This window comes from Dicentrarchus labrax, unplaced genomic scaffold (genome assembly GCF_905237075.1).
Source record: "Dicentrarchus labrax unplaced genomic scaffold, dlabrax2021, whole genome shotgun sequence".
Lineage (NCBI taxonomy): Eukaryota > Metazoa > Chordata > Actinopteri > Moronidae > Dicentrarchus > Dicentrarchus labrax.
This window is the reverse complement of record NW_026136724.1, coordinates 2407717-2424235: the sequence shown is the minus strand read 5'-3', so window position 1 is coordinate 2424235 and position 16519 is coordinate 2407717. Positions and strand designations below refer to the sequence as shown.

At 41.9% G+C, this 16519-nt stretch overlaps 1 protein-coding gene across 4 annotated transcripts in view; it reads left to right on the top strand.

Moving 5' to 3' along the window:
• LOC127358715 (protein bicaudal D homolog 1-like) overlaps window positions 1–16185 on the top strand; it is a 59399-nt gene extending 43214 nt beyond the window's left edge. For all 4 annotated transcript variants that reach the window (XM_051392014.1, XM_051392013.1, XM_051392012.1 and 1 more), the window contains exons 8-11: window positions 196–586; window positions 847–1041; window positions 4801–4952; window positions 5369–16185. In XM_051392014.1, the coding sequence (XP_051247974.1) occupies window positions 196–586; window positions 847–1041; window positions 4801–4952; window positions 5369–6395 (1765 nt within the window). In that variant the 3' untranslated portion in view covers window positions 6396–16185. The remainder of the gene's footprint in view (window positions 1–195; window positions 587–846; window positions 1042–4800; window positions 4953–5368) is intronic.
• The last annotated feature ends 334 nt before the right edge of the window (window positions 16186–16519 follow it).

Here is a 16519-nt window from a genome sequence, read left to right as displayed (position 1 = left end):
CTGGCAGACCTCACATTGATAACACCAGCTTAGAGCATTTCACCACACTGGCAACAGGGAGGTAGAATGAGTAGACAAACTGTATTTCAACAGTAGGAGGTAGGCTTAAACTCCACAGTAGGTGAATATCTGCTGCAGATAACAATAAATGTTCTGCTGGTTAAAAAAATTTAATTCATTTTGTTTTTCTTCTAGACAAGGCAGAGGGCTCAGGGGCCTCAGTGCCAGTCTTAAAGCCATGTCTTCGGACAACAGCAAAGTTCTCCTTACACCACGCCTCGCCAGGCGGCTGGCCGCTGTCGCTTCGACCACTTCATCTCCTGGGCAGTCGCGGAGCCCCTCGGAGTCTCCATCCAAGGAGCCCCTGTCTAGGGAGGGTGGGAGAGAGGAGAAGGAGCTGGACAGAGAGGGCCTCCAGGTGCCATCTGAGCAGAGCCTGCCGCCCTGCACGCCTCCGACCCGCTCGCCCAGCATCAGTGCCTCTTCATCATCGTCGTCATCGTCATCGCCTGCCCTGGAGCCAGCTGGTGAGCTGCGCAGGGAGCCCATGAACATCTACAACCTCAACGCCATCATTAGAGACCAGGTAGAACACACTTGATCAGTGGCAGTGGAATTCCCTTTCTGCTTTCCTCCCTCTCGACTTTTCAGATCTGCATTATAATTCCTCTCCTTCCTTCCTGTTCATTTACCCTCCATCTTCCACTTTTAACCAATTGATAACTTCCCTTCTGCTCTTGCGTTTCCTCTTAAGCACCTCCAAAATGAAGTGGACCTTCTTTATCCTCTCATCTCCTCTTGTGTTCACCTCCTATCTTCTCCGCCTCTCTCCTTTCTCTCCCCCAGGTGAAGCACCTCCAGCGGGCGGTAGACAGGTCTCTGCAGCTGTCCAGACAGAGAGCTGCGGCCAGGGAACTAGCCCCTCTCCTGGACAAGGACAAGGAGAGCTGCATGGAGGAGATCCTGAAGCTCAAGTCTCTGCTCAGCACCAAGAGAGAGCAAATAGCCACCCTCAGACTGGTGCTCAAGGCTAACAAACAGGTGAGGCGTATGAGGTATTCATGTTATTTTGGACTGTGTAATTCGAATGATGTGGCAATGTTTTGGGTATTGGTTAACAATGCCTCTAGGGCTGGGCTATTCAATTGGCGGCCCCAAGGCCAGGTCCGGCCCCTGAGGGATTTTGTACCGGCCCTTGGAGTGAAGTGTAGTTATTACATATTGGTAGTCTCATACAGCGCATGACTATGGTTAATTGTACATTCTTTCGTGCAGTAGTAGGCGGTATGCACCCCTTTAAGGCATGGTGTCAAACAGGTAGAATATCTGTTTCAGCCTGACATATATTTTAGGGGACCACACATGACCAATCAAAGTCGCCCATTTGCGCTCTAGTGCCGCGCTCTGACCGCGCTGACTTTCTTTCAAGCCAAGCACGAAGTTTGACTAACGAGAAAAAAATGTCTCTCTCTACCTTAAAAAAAAGAAAAGTTCAACAATGGATGGACAGAGAAATACGCGTTTATTGCCGTTGATGCGAATCCTGTGTGTTTAATCTGCAACGAGTGCCTCGCTGTGTGCAAGGAATATAATTTGAGAAGACATTTCAAGACAACACATGCTAACTTTGATGCTACTTTCCCACCGGGCTCTGCTGCTCGGCGGCAGAAGATAACAGGGCTTACATCTTGTTATGAGCAAAGACGTCGCATTTTGTTTCGGGCCTGTACGGATCAAGAGAGAGCAACTGCAGCATCGTTACGAGTGGCATGGATATTGGGCAAAAAGAAAAAGCCGTTTACAGACTCAGAGACAGTCAAGGAGTGTATGCTGGCATCCACTCAGGAGGTGGTAACAGATGAGAAGACCCAAAAAAACATTATCGATTCGATCAAGCAAATTCCAATTTCTGACACGTCAAATATGAGGAGAGTCGAGTCCCTTGCATCGGACATTTTCGAGATGCTTTTGGACAAGCTGAGGAAGGCCGAGGTGATGTCTTTTGCCGTGGATGAGTTGACTGATAACAGTGATGTTGTACAGCTGTGCCTCTATGTGCGATTTTTTGATGGGGAATGTTTTTGTGAGGATCTGCTTGGACTAATTCCCATGGAGGGGCACACTACCGGTGAGATTCTCTTCACCAAAATTGCTTCATTCTTTGAGGAGAACAACTTGGATTTGGCGCGCATCAACATGTTGGTGACAGATGGTGCGCCCTTGATGGCGGGCAGGAATCAGAGGCTCGACGGGAGGATGGCAGCTGCGGCTCTGCATTGCCTCATCCACCAAAGCGTCCTGTGTGCCAAGCTCAGTGGTGAGTTAAAAGAGACCATGGACTCTGTCATGGCAATTATAAACTTCATCCGCTGTACCTCCAGTTTACAGCACCGCCTGTTGACCGACATGTCAACATGACATGAATATAAAGATTTGCTCATTCACAATGACATTAGATGGCTTAGCAAAGGGTTTTTGTGAACTAAGAGAGGAGATTCTGGTGTTTCTCCGGTCTTCAAAATTGAATAAAGCTGGCAAGTTTCTGTCTCTGATGGAAAATGATGAGTTTAATGCCGCTGTTTGCTTTTTGAGCGACGTTTTCCATCATTTGAACCAACTCAACATGGAGTTGCAGGGCAGAGATAAAACAGTTGCAGAACTTGTGGAGAAACTTGATGCTTTTCAAAGAAAGCACTCACTCTTCTCTGCTGATCTTTGTCCTGGCAAGATGCTCCACTTCCCTACATTGAGGAAATCTTGCCTGCAAATTACTGAGGTGATGTCAGGGTTTATTGACTCATTGAAAAACAACTTTGCCACTAGGTTTGAGGATTTCAGCATCTCCAGTGAAGTGATGAGATTTGTGAAGGGCCCTTTCTGTGTGAATGTTGAGGCAGACTTTGCATTGAGAGGGAAGGAGTTGGTATCGTCATTGGATGAGGGGTCTTTACAACTGGAACTCACTGACATTCAGTCGTCAGATGACTTGCGACAGTCATTACAGCAGGCAGGTTTTGAAAAATTCTGGACCCATGAAGTCAGCCGAGAGAAATTTCCACATTCAAAGGGTCTTGCACTTTTTCTTCCGACAATGTTTGGCTCAACATACACTTGTGAGTCGTCATTCTCACACATGAATGCCATTAAAACTCACAATCGCATATCCCTCACTGACCAGCATCTGCAACACTGCTTGCGCATTGCCCTGACAACATATACACCTGACTTCACTGCTCTTGCCAAGTCAAAAAAATGCCTTTCTCTCATTAGATGGCAAATGTTGGCAAACTATTTTGAACAGTGTGATGCAATTAACATGTTATTCACCCCATATTATGCACTTAATGTTTTTCTTGATGTGGTATTATTGTTGAATGCAGTTTGAAATGTTTTGCCTTGATAAAGTGCCATGCACTGTTATGTTGTTATAATTCTATTCTATACCATACTATGCACTTTGGTTTTATTCTTGTTGGTGCACTTGGAATTTAAGTTGTTTGTTAGTTAAATTAATGAAATTCTAAACAACTGATATGGCTCACCTAAACTAAGTGATGCAATTTGAAATACATTGCCTTGATAAAATACCATGCACTGTTTTGATGTTTTAATTCTATTCTGTACCACACTATGCACTTTGGTTTTATTTTTGTTGGTGGACATACATTTGATGTTGCCTGTCACTCAAATGAGTGCAATCTTAAATATCTGTGATATGGCTGACCTAGACTGAGTGTTAAGGTGTCTGATTTATGTTCAAAATGGACAGAAGTGAGTACAGTAGTAGTCCATGTATGGATTTATGGGGCAGTCCATTTTATTTTATTAGAAGGAAAAAAGTGTGAGTTGTATTCAGTTACCATTTAGCTGCATTTATGTTTTTACCAGTGGAGAAGGGGGACAATTTGATGTTTCTGAGAAATATTTCCCTCTTTACTTGTAACACTGAAATGTATCTCCTCATTGTCAATTGAGGATAACAAGCTTTAAAGTTGTGTTGGTACAGTTATGTGCAATTAAGTGGATGTTTTCTGTTGGTTAATTGCATTTCTCTAATTGTCTGTGTCTCTGATTTTTCAACATTGTATTGCCATTTGAATGTAACAATGCCTTGGGCCTATGTGTCTTAGTGCATCATAATGTGCACATGTTGTTCTGCATTTACAAAATAGAATATATTGATTCCTTAAGTATGTTGTTGTAATTTCTTTATTTGTTACCATAATTACTCATATTCTCCAGCCCCTTATTTTGCCTCAGTTTCATGAACTGGCCCCAATTCCAAATTAATTGAATAGCCCTGCTCTAGGGAATGAGTCCAACAGTTTATAGACCAACTGTTTACTGGCCTATGCTTCCCTAAGACACATCAACCAATACAGCTGATTGAAGGACACACTTGGCCAAACCTTTACCCCTTTGCTATTAGTTTATATTGCCTGTTTTATATTGTATGGCCCAAGTAATGTGGGCATCAGTGATAGTGATAGTACAGAGGCTACAACTAACATTATCCACTGAGAGTATGTCTGTCCATTTGATAAAAAAGAAATGACAAGAGTTGCAGGAATGAGTCCTAAAACCACCTCATCTCAAAGTCAATGGATTTTCTTAATGGGTTTTTGGTTAAGTTTAAGACATATGTTTTGTTCTATGACATAAAACAAATCAGTAAATACCCCATCTGTGAATTCTGAAGTCTTAAAAAAGGCAGTTGCTAGCAAGAAACATGTATCATAAACTTAAAACTTCTAAAAACACAGAAAACTGAATTTACAATCCGTTTGTGTGTTCACCTAGACGGCAGAGGGGGCTCTGGCCAACCTGAAGAGTAAGTATGAGGCGGAGAAGTCCATGGTGACTGACACCATGATGAAGCTGAGGAACGAGCTGAAGGCCCTGAAAGAGGATGCTGCCACGTTCTCCTCTCTGCGGGCAATGTTTGCAACCAGGTCAGAGACAAAAGCAACTGAGGTCCTCTACTCAGTTGTTTTTTACCTTAACAATGACAATGTGAAATATATTACTTTGCAAGGATGAAGCCACAGAGCAGTTGCCCTCCGGTCTACTTTGGACCGGCCCAAAAATCTATTAATATACCTTTTCAAGTTACAATATCAAGACTTCTGCAGTTATATTCAAGAAGACACACAACAGTTTTAGTTTTCATATCAGTTCTTTCATTTCTCAATGTATCAATATAAGTTACATTTTCTCTCAGTCCAACAATCGATAAAAGGAGAAGGTTGACATTTTGGGAAATGAGCTTATTCACTTTTATGGCTGAGAGTTAGATGAGAAGATTGATACCGCTTGTATCTGCTATTTTTCAACCCTCTTTCAACCTGCTTAAACTTGCTCTGTTCAGGTGTGACGAGTACGTGACCCAGCTGGATGAGATGCAGAGGCAGCTGGCTGCAGCGGAGGATGAGAAGAAGACTCTGAACTCCCTCCTGCGGATGGCCATCCAGCAGAAACTGGCCCTCACCCAGCGCCTAGAGGATTTGGCCTTCGATCAAGAGCAGACCCACCGCACTCGTGGGAGCAGGCTGACCCGCAGGAAGACCAGCACCCCCAAAGTAAGTCCCCCGGCCTCCACTTCGGCCTCCAATCTAGCCCAAGACTCCACTTCATCTTTGGCCCCCGTCAGCATCACCCTTTCAGGCCTTACTAGTCCTACGTCAATGCTTCCCAATGATCCCACTGCGCCCCTTAGCCCCTCTGTGGTCAGTGCAGCTGCTGCAGCTCTGGCTTCAGCTCTCACCTCTCCTACGTCACACGTACCCCCTCGCAGTCCATCATCCCCAGCGGTTGCCTCATTAGCTGGCCCTCCAGCACCAGAGAGCCCCCCATCTCTGGAGGCCCCATCCTCTCCCTCGGCGCGGACCCCGCCCTCAACCCCTCTGAGGCTGGCTCACTCCCAGTGGACCCTGGGGCTGCGAACGTTTGTGGTTGACTCCCACAGTTTCAGTGTCAACATCTCCCCCGCTCTGCCCCGTAGCTCTGGCCTCTCCAGGCCCTACACCCCAGACTCTCATGCCTCTCCCCCTTCCACCTCCTCCACCACCACCACCAGGCACTCCCAGCCAGGATCTGCCCCCTCCTCTCCCTACCGTTCCCCTACTCTGGGGCTCAGGCGCTCCACGTGGAGCCCCTCACTCCGAACTCGGCCCTTGTCCACCCTGACACGCTCTTCTGTCCTCCACACTCCTTACTCCTCCTCCCACTCCCCATCTTCCTCCCACAGTTATTCCCCTACCTACTATAGCTCCTCTCCTGCTTTTACCCCCTCTAGCTCCTACCTCACCTCTGGCACCTCCACCTCCTTCAGCCACTCCACTCACTACACCCCCCTCTACCCCAGATACTTCAGTTCTTATCGGCCCCGGCACTGATGTCCTACTGTAAGTCCTTTACTAGAAGCCCTTTGAAGGCTTTTCCACCAGGCTCCTTATTGACACCAAAACTGCAACTCTCATCATCCGTCTCTTTTTGTCACCTGAGAGAGTGCAGGCTCACAGAGAGGAGGACAGAGTGGTTTCCTGTTTCCCAGTTCCTGTTTTCCTGTGCCTAAGCTTTGGCCAATGGGTTCTGAATGTTCAGTGACTTTGCTCAGGGATTTGACATAAGGAGCACAAGCGGCCCCGCCTTCCTTTTATTCTGAGGCTGCTGATTGGTCTACAGGAGGATGTTAATAGAGACTTTTTAATGAGAGTTTTTAGCATTTAGGTTCTTCAGGTTGAGACCACACATGCATGGAAGTGATTAAATCGCAGAGACATTCAGACATTGACTGGACACTTGGCGGACGCTTTCATAGATTTGAATGAGGGCCATGACACATTAAATACTGTCCTCTATATTCAATGTAATATCCACTCTGTTTTAAATGGTAGTGAGTCTCATATACTGTATACACAAACACTGTAAACCACATGTCTTTCAGTGCAAGCATTCTCCTTTGTTGATGAGGTACTTGGATGCTTAAGGGTTCAGTATGATTCAAACTAAGTGTTGTCCGAACATGTCTGAAGGCAAAAGTATACCCGTTTTGGATGGTCACACACAAAGGTGGGGTAAGATGTCTGTTGTCCAAGAGAGGGGTGAGACCAATAATCTGTCCTGTGATGGTGATACTCATGTGAATAATGTGTTTGACATCTACGCACTTGGGCCAAAGCCAAAGGTGACTTCTTCAAATGTCTTGTTTGGCCCAGAACCCAAAGATATTAAGTTTATTGTCAAAAAGGACTAACAAAACCAGAAAATATTCACATTTGAAAAGTTTAAAGAGTTTGAGAGGCTCTTCGGCTTTCCAACAAGAACTAAGATTGAAGCATACTGACTCCTTTAGTGTTTTAGCTTTGATTACACTCTATAATCTATCTCTCACACGCACTTGAATGATGAGACAGCTGTGGACAAGGACTGATGAACTATGGTCATTGGTACGCACTGTATATTTTCTGTCACACTTTCCAAAAAGAAACCATCAGAGCACCTCAATGAGTATCCTTCATCTCTTGTCCAGGGTTGTTGCCATCAGCAGCTCAACCTTTAGCAACTTTTGTCCATCTCTAGCACCACCCAGTGGTTTGTTCTTATATAGCCATGTACACAGCTATGCATGTTCACGTTTGGATGCTCTTATACTGCAAACTTCCTTCCCCTTCCACATGAAAAATTGATCTGATAGAGGTGCAGGCTGTATGGAATGTCGTGTCAGGGAAGAACTTATGAGAAGGAGGAAGGGAGGTGGAGAGCACTCAAACATGGCATATGACCAGTGTAGGATTAGCTAAATACCATAGTCTAGTCATTGTACAAAGAAGCAACATGACTTGGAGTTATTTTCTGGGATGTATCTCAATAGTCTGAAGTTGTTTTCTCCTAGTTTCTTATTTGAACCTGCTTTAAGTATATCAACTATTTAAAAGCCCTGCTAAAATAAAAAATTCTCCCCCAGAAACCTGACAAATAAAAATTTCCTCCAACATATCACCCATTAGTTACAGCAGGGTGCAAGTTTGAGCAACAGTTAGCAACACACTGGAGGGGATTAATCTTTCAATAATTTGCAAATTACTTAATTTGGTCCAAGTTCAGTTTCCACGCAAGTTAAGACCTGAACCCTTGTGCAAATCGGCCTCTTTCTCATTCTTTGCTCATTTTTAAACCCTAAACCAGACTGTTGTCTCTTGCTGTTCCTATTTGCTTACTACAGATGACTTATTTGTTATTTGAAACAAATTCAGAATCCAGCAATTTTGTAACCACATGCTGAAATTAGGGAATTTACTCAACAAACAGGTGATTCAGAAAGTACAACCACATGACCACATGACTTAGTATCTTTATATCCACACAGTGGTAATTCAAGACTATTCTGACTCACCATCATACTGACTTCAGAGTTGGTAAACTCACAACGTAGCACCCTATTGTGCCTATGAGGCCATCTGCAGAGGTTCGTCCTGTAACACAGAAGGAATGTATTCAGGTTATGTGAAGGCTTGTTCACGGCACTGCACCAAACTCAGGGAAAGTGACGCACCTCATTCAAACTGGAATGAGTCAACAACCAAACCAGAATGACTACTGACATAACAATGTTTTGAATGAGAGAGAAGATCTCCTAAATTAGATTTTAGATAGGTTCTAGTCAAGTTAAAGAAAGGAATTCTGAAATTGTAAGAAATTTGCTTCTTACCCAGACTCACACGAGAAGACTGATATCAATTTCATCTGACTGTCCAGTGCAGAGATAGGCCTGGGGTTTGTGTAGCCTAGCTTACATAGCAAAAATGGTCTGGCCAATCGGCGGTCCACACAGCCCCCTTACACTCGGCCCAAAGGCGGCAATGAATTACTGTTCACTGGTGGTCCAGATCTGACCCATGACATAACCATACCTCAGCCAACTGTATAACCAACCCTATTCTGGCCCTATTTTGGACCAGACAAGTTTAAAGTTTTTGTTTGTTTTTGGCAATGGTTTACAAGTGTTTTAGGTATTTCCGCTATACACTAGCTGTCAGAAATTCCTGATATCTTTGACACAGAATTAGAACTAAGACAGTCGTGAATGTTTTTTTCCACTCTGTGGCCCATAATTATGGTCTGCGCGATATGGACCATAAATCTGAATACACCTTCCAGGAACTCTTCTGTTTACCCATCATTAGCTAGCAAGCTGTAGTCACCAGTACATCCAAACCTCTGCACTGGAATCACAATTGATGGTGATCTTCTCATTTGACTGGAGTTGACAGCAAACAAATTTCTTAAAATTCTTTTTTGATGTGATTTGAACTGTTGGCTAATATCATATCTGAGATCCTACCAGTTCAGCACACATGAGACCATATTCCCTGTGTCTGTGTGTGCCTTACAAAGCCTATTATACAGTACCTACACAGTGTAGCCTAATAACAATGCCTGTCTGGAATTCTTTTTAAAATGTGCTTTCTTCAATTTTTATTTCCACACCTGCACCTCAGGCTAAACTGCTGGTTTTGTGTGTATTTGTTTTTGGCTTGGATTTCTTTCAGTTGGGTGGAAACTGACTCATCAAAGTCAGACAATAGTTGTTACTGTTAGTAGATATATTTGAGTGCTGTCCAGAATACTTACTTGGCAAATACTTGCCCAAGTCCCTTTCAACTTTTCTCCAAAGTTCACCGTCCCTTCCACTTTTGCATCATTGGATGGAACCTTTAATCTGTACTTTCCTGTTTCTTTCCTTATCTATTAATTAAGGCTGTCTGCTGTCTATTGACATTTGTCTAACACTGTTAATGGGTGCACCTTCTTCACGACAACACACACGTTTTTCAATATGCAACATGGGGCAAAAACTCATTTGACAGCACCTTTATTTTCTAGATTTCTGATTGGCTCCTTTGAAAGTAGTCTTTGCCCTGATGGGCTCACATATTGCCATTATTTTTTTTCTACTGTAAACAATCTAGTTTGATCTAGTTAGTTCTGTATGCTACCACTTGCTCAATGATTTATTATTGGCAAATAGTGACAGAAGCATAACAACAAAATCTTTTAGACACACAGAGTTGGACTGGATGTTCATTTACTAAGGCCCTCCCTGATCTTTAAATCTTTGCTGCACTCACAGTCAGCACTAAAGCTGATCAATTTATTTGAAGCCAGGCCTGGATGTAATTTCAATCAGATAATTAGCAAGACATTTTCATAACTTCACTTATGGGACACACCAGTGGTCCTTGTTTACACTATTTAGTACAAATTGCATATTTTACTGTGACCCTTTTCTGAAGAATGTATGGTTTCAGATTTTTTTATGATTTTCTTCCCTCTAAACTATCAGCCTTTATTTCCCACTGCGTGAAAATTATCATAACTGATTAACAAAAAAGTTACTTGAAACTTCCTAGTCCTGATCTACAAGTGCCATACTACATAATGGTATACATAGGTATATAATCTCTGTCTCCTGGAAACATGGCACTACAGTTATTGAGCAGCTCATAAGCATAAGTTATTATGGGAAGAATGTTAAAAATAACAAGCTATTTCATCATAGGAAATATCATCAGCCACCTAGGTGTGAAACAATGTCAGGCAGGTGCAAGTAAAAAAAAGAAATATGTGATTTACCTTGAACAATAAAGGTCTCCTTTCTTACAGTCTATATAAACCATGTAAACCTATTGTGACATCACCAATTTGTTTGTGGTATACCGTTTTGAAGTCTTGAGTTCGGCAATATGGTTGCGCCATGTTGGTTTTTTACAGCAAGTAGCAGTGACGTACCGCTAGTTGAGCTGCTCTCCTTGGCTGCTATTAGTTGCGACCACAGCAAAAAACAATGGCAGCTCGTCTGGTCACACACCATCTTGTATTCCAGATAAACAGTACACTAAAATATGTTTGTGAAAAGATTTGAGGCAAAAAATTATCAATGCAGTGACAGAATCTTGATTCATATTTGATCATCACTGCCTAGTTTGAAAGTTTGATCTGAGTTTGGTGCGTTGAGCTGGACAGACTCACTGAGAATGACTTGTCAATCACAAGGTAGCCACGCCCTAAAGCATAACCTGCTTTATTGTCTGTTTTACTCTAAATGGGACCATATTTTACTAAATGAACATCATGCTGTATGGAAAAAGACTGAAACTAGAGATTGAGACCATAAACTCATTAGGAAACTGTTTACTGAGACAATAAATCAAGTCAGAAGTCGGCTTATTTTTCAATAAAACTCCATACTATCAGACTATTTTTTTTTTGTTGCAGCCCTTGGAGCTCCCCTCGCTGGCTATCACAAAGAATGCAGACTTCTGCATTGGCCTCACTTCCTTCATTTCAGATCCAGAAGTTCTGTCCACTAATTTTATACTGTCAGTGTCACTGACTGGAGAGCTGCTCAGCAGCAGTGTGTTCAGTGCTGCCACTAGTGGCTGGAAGTTATTTTATACCAATTCCAATAAATAAAATGGTTCCCCAGAAAAAAGAGAGACCTTTCTCAGTCGTGGGTAAATCCAGTTTTTTTTTTATGACTTAAATAGTTTTTTCCCTTTATATAGGCAATATGATGAGTTTATTTATAGCCTTTTCAAATCCCACAAGCTGCTTAGTACCTGAAATTACCCTGTTCCAGGAGACAGTGATGAAGGACATCATGTCACAATTAATTTCTTGTCAGTTACATTGTTGCTCTGTGGTAATGCAAAAAACTTCAAGTTGATGTTTAAAACAGTAGTAAACAAATAATGGTCTGGGAAGTAGGGAAAACATTTTAAAATGTAAAATACCACAGTGAGATTTTGAAATTTGTCAGCAGTAATGTTGATGAGTTTTATTGGGCTAGATCATGGTCCCTTAATGACCACTAATAACACACCCCGCAGCCATGTGAAATTGGTCCCAAACCATCAATGCTTTATGAAAAAGATCTGATGTATTTGTTGTTTGAGATATTGTTAATCCAGTTGAAAAGCTTTTGGTACATATCTTATTGTCTGCTGTTATTGTGTCAGCTAGTCAGCAATACTGCAAGATTATCACTCAGACAGACTAATATTTTCTATATTATGGTATATTTACTCAAATGGACATCCAAGATTTTATTAGTTGAGGAAAAGTCAAGACAATTCAAAAGTGGACTTAAATAGAAGGAATATTAACATTTTGTGTGGGTGTAACTTGTATTTTGGCTGAGGTAAAATAAGGAAACCATTGTGATCTCCTCTCTGTGATACCCTTGCTCTGTCCAAAGAGACATACAACTCACACAAACACATCTCCCTGTTCTCCGCCAACGTATGCAAAAGTTTGATTAAGAGAAAATGTAAGCAATGAGAGACAACCTGAAGCCTGTCAAATGTCGTTTTCTGCCCCATGGTACACCTACTGGAATGAATGTGCGGTTCCATGTATATGCTGTTGTACAGTAAACTGTGGGTGTTCTCTCAGATGGGACCCAAAGGAAAAGGTTTCATGCAATAGGCAAATGGTAAAGTTGATACCTTTGCCAGCTTGGCTGGAGTTTGATTGGTGTACTATTGGCAGCCACCTCTGGAGAGAATGATATGGTGAAATATTCTCCACAGGCTGAATAAATGTAAAGCAGTGTTGGAGAGAAAGGTTTTTATTCAGTCTGAAAATGTTCCATTAACGCTTTGACGCAAATAGCACACTTGCTGTGTGTTCTTGAAGATGCTGACCTTATTTTAGCAAAATATAAGGAGTTTTTCCATACAGACATTCCATAAAGCAAAAGAGAGAAATCATCTTCTTGGTTAGTTATGACTATAGTGGCACAGAACCAAAGAACAGTAGTTTGTCAGAATATGAGTCAGTGGTGAAACTGAGTGGTATAAGTGAAGATCTGACTAAAGCATGGACATATTCCTTTCTTAGTTTGTGACTGTAGTAGTTAAATATCTTGGAAGAGCTCTAGGCTAGAATCAATACACCAAGATTGCAGTGGCAACATAGGGGGTCCTCTCAAGGTTGGTCTGTCAATGGAAGAAACTTAAGCTGTCTTCGCCAGTGCCTAAATTGGTACAAAAAAGGTGCCAGTACCCTAATTCAGTACCGTACCCACGACATACCCTAACCCAAATTGTTTTACTTTTATCCATTGTCAGCACTGGGTTCTCAGCATTTAGCTAGATTTACTAGACCCTTGGTCTAACACCTCACTCTTCATGCCTAAACCTAAACAACCATACCAACAAAGGTAAATAACGCTTGCCAATCAGAGGCAGGGTCTTGGCAGAATGTCGAATGGAAGCAAAGTCAAATGCAGGTGTTACACAGGTATTTAGGTGTGCATACCTACACTTATCAGGAAGTACTGGTACTCATGGGGACAAGGGGGTGCTGGTGCTCAGTACTGGTAAGTACTGTCCCATTTCAGGCACTGGTCTCCACTCAAAAAGTGCCAAATATTTTGTATATATATATATATATTGAAAATAAGTTTGTGCCAATTTAGGTGGATTTTTGGCCATGAGTGCTGTAATGGTAGCTAAAATTACTTAATCCATCACACTGAATAAAGTAGAAGTAAAAACCAAGATTGTTCTCACCATTGGCAGTTGTTCTCTTCAGCAGGCCAGGTGTGATACTGCAGTAGTATAGGGTCAAATTGAGAACAGTGAGAACTCCAAGCTTCTGTTGCAGAAGAAACAGACAGAAAATATCTGTCAGAACACAAATGACTAAAAAATCCAGCCCTGTAATCTTGCTCAACAGTACAGAATGTAGACAAACATTGCTAGATTGGTCATAGACGTATTATACCTTTTTAAAATACGATGTAAAATTGCTTACTTAACAAACAACATTCCCCACAAGCCCAGGACTGTGAGAGACTGTGGGCTTCCTCTCAGACAAATCTAAGAAAAAGCCCCCCTGCCACATAGATAAATAATAAACTCCCCCACAACTCTCATAAACCATAAGGGGCATGGCTAGGTGCTACGTCATCATATCCAAAAAGCCACTTCCGTGTCCATTCGCTTCGGAGTATTAGGGCCATACTAAGTGAAAAAAATTATTATTTTTGGTGGAAAAATCACGAAATTATGAGAATAAAGTCATAATATTACGAAAATAAAGTCATAACTGTTTAACGACAAAATTATGAATACGTTATCTTACCTGTCGACTGTATGGTACGACTGAGACAAACAGCGGCTGCTGGGCTCAGACTGAGGCTGCTGTTTGGTTGAAGTGCTCACATCAGATCTTGATAACTCTATCGAAGCCTTTCTCTCATTAAAATGACTTTTTTTCTTGTATTATTATTACATTATTCTCGTAACATTACAACTTTATTCTCGCAATATAATGACTTTATTCTCGTAATTTCCCCCCAAAAAAAGTAGTGCAGTGCTGTATCCCGTGTTGCAATAACAGAAACGACGTGAACAAAACGATCTCTTATTGCCGATTTCCCCTCGATGAAAAAGAGAAGAAGAGATGGCTGAAGTCGGTTTGTTTTGGGTGCCGGGGCCCTCTTCAGCACTTTCCCTGTTAGACTTCCACCTGACATTGAACTGACTGTTATTACCCTATTGGAATTATAGGAGTTTTTGAACAGACTTTGGGATGTCAGTAAAGTAGGCTGTCACTGTATAATAGGTGACCAGTTCCTGTGCTGTAGCCATTGTTGTTTACGTGACCTAAAAATGCTAATGGACACAGAAGTGATTCCTAACGATTCCTTACGTCACACTAGCCATCCCCACAACTAATCATGGATGTATTAATATGCTATATCCTTGTACATTTAACACTGAACCCAAAAGGCAGACACTTGACAAGTAGATATGGAGATAAAACAAGTTATTTTTATTTAATGTACAAGCAGGACTGGTGGAATGTGAGATGGTGCCTGGCTGGATGTTGAGGCTGTGATGAGGATGAGTTATCCAGGGGAGGCTCAGCAGAGGGAAACCCAGGGATGATAGCTGGAATCTGAACTGGTAGAACACAAAGTAAAAACTAACTAGACTGATTGGCAAACTAAACCACTGTAGCTTCAGAGCAGGAAGCATAGCACAACCGTGAGTGGAACTAAGATCTGGCAGGGAGTGGCTGTGAGTGCAGAGTTCTTGAAGACAGTGGTGATTGCTTAATGGCAGGCAGGTGTGCAGAGAGCACAGAACTAGGAGCCAGAGTGAGGAAGGAGACCACACCCATACACAGGGCACAACAAGAACAGCACAGGGAAACAGAGGGACAGCCATGGCCATGACAAACTAAATATTACAGGAAAGGTTTATTTTAAATAACACATCAGTAATCTCATATATTTTCATTATAAATCTTGAATTCTTTTGATAATATATGTTTTTAAATTAATTCATTTAATTTTGGAAAAACAAGATACCTCCATGTACCACTAGAAGGCACTTGTGTACCACCAGTCCTACACATACCACAGATCGAGAACCAGTGTGATAAAATGTGTATAAGTAACTCCTGGAACATGTACTGAGTTACAGGAGTTAGAACAGTTAAACAGTGAGGTGACATAAGCTCTCTCCACTCCTTGTCAGCATTGGCAGTAGTGAGGAAGAGGAACTGCAATCTAATTAGGGTTTGAGTAACACCAAGAGTCAAAATTATCTCTAGCACCACTATCTTTGATTGGAATCAGTTGCCGTGTTCAGATTGGAATTTTAAATACATCCATGATGACATTAACAGTCCAACGATGAGGAGCCCAACCTACCTAAGGAAAATAAACCACTTAGGCTCTCTCTGCAGGGCTTACGTTGCAAAGTACTGTAGTTATCTTCCTTTTTGCCTTCTGGTCTAATCTTGCTTAGTCAGAGAAAGGGGCTTTGAGGCTCCAACCCTTTTTTTATGAAATGTCTGTCAAGCTAAAACTCCAATCTTCTTTCACTATCACGCTGCGACACTGACCATATCACACAACACTATAGAATGACACTTTTGTTTCATTGTGATCAAACCTTTCTTGCTGGGAGTTGTGTCCCAGTGTACTGTAAGCAGCACCTTTAAGCTAACACCCCGCTGCGCAAACATCCAGACTGTTAAATGTCATATGTGTCCGATGCCTGTTCGCTGTCTGACCACTTTAAATGCACGTGTACATACCAAGTATTTTAAAGCTTTAACTGTACAGTGTTATGTTAATATATACTGTAAATATCTATGAATGAATACTTTGTGTGTGGTATTTTGTGACTGGGTGGTTGATCATCATTCTCCTCCATTATTCCACACATAATCATTATTGTAATCTCTATTTGTAATTCAGACACTATACCTAGCCAGTATGGCTCTTCAACACAACAAAACCTAACCTCACTTTCCATCTAAATACTAAATCCAACTCAACCTTAACCTTACTGATGCATAGGTAAGTGTTAAGTCCTTGATTTTTTTTCCTTTGGACAAGTCTTTATTAAATCTTAATTATCCACAGTGTATATTTACTGTGTGCTGTACATCTAACAGTGTCAGTCTCTTGCAGATCGTCAGTAGCCTTCTGCCA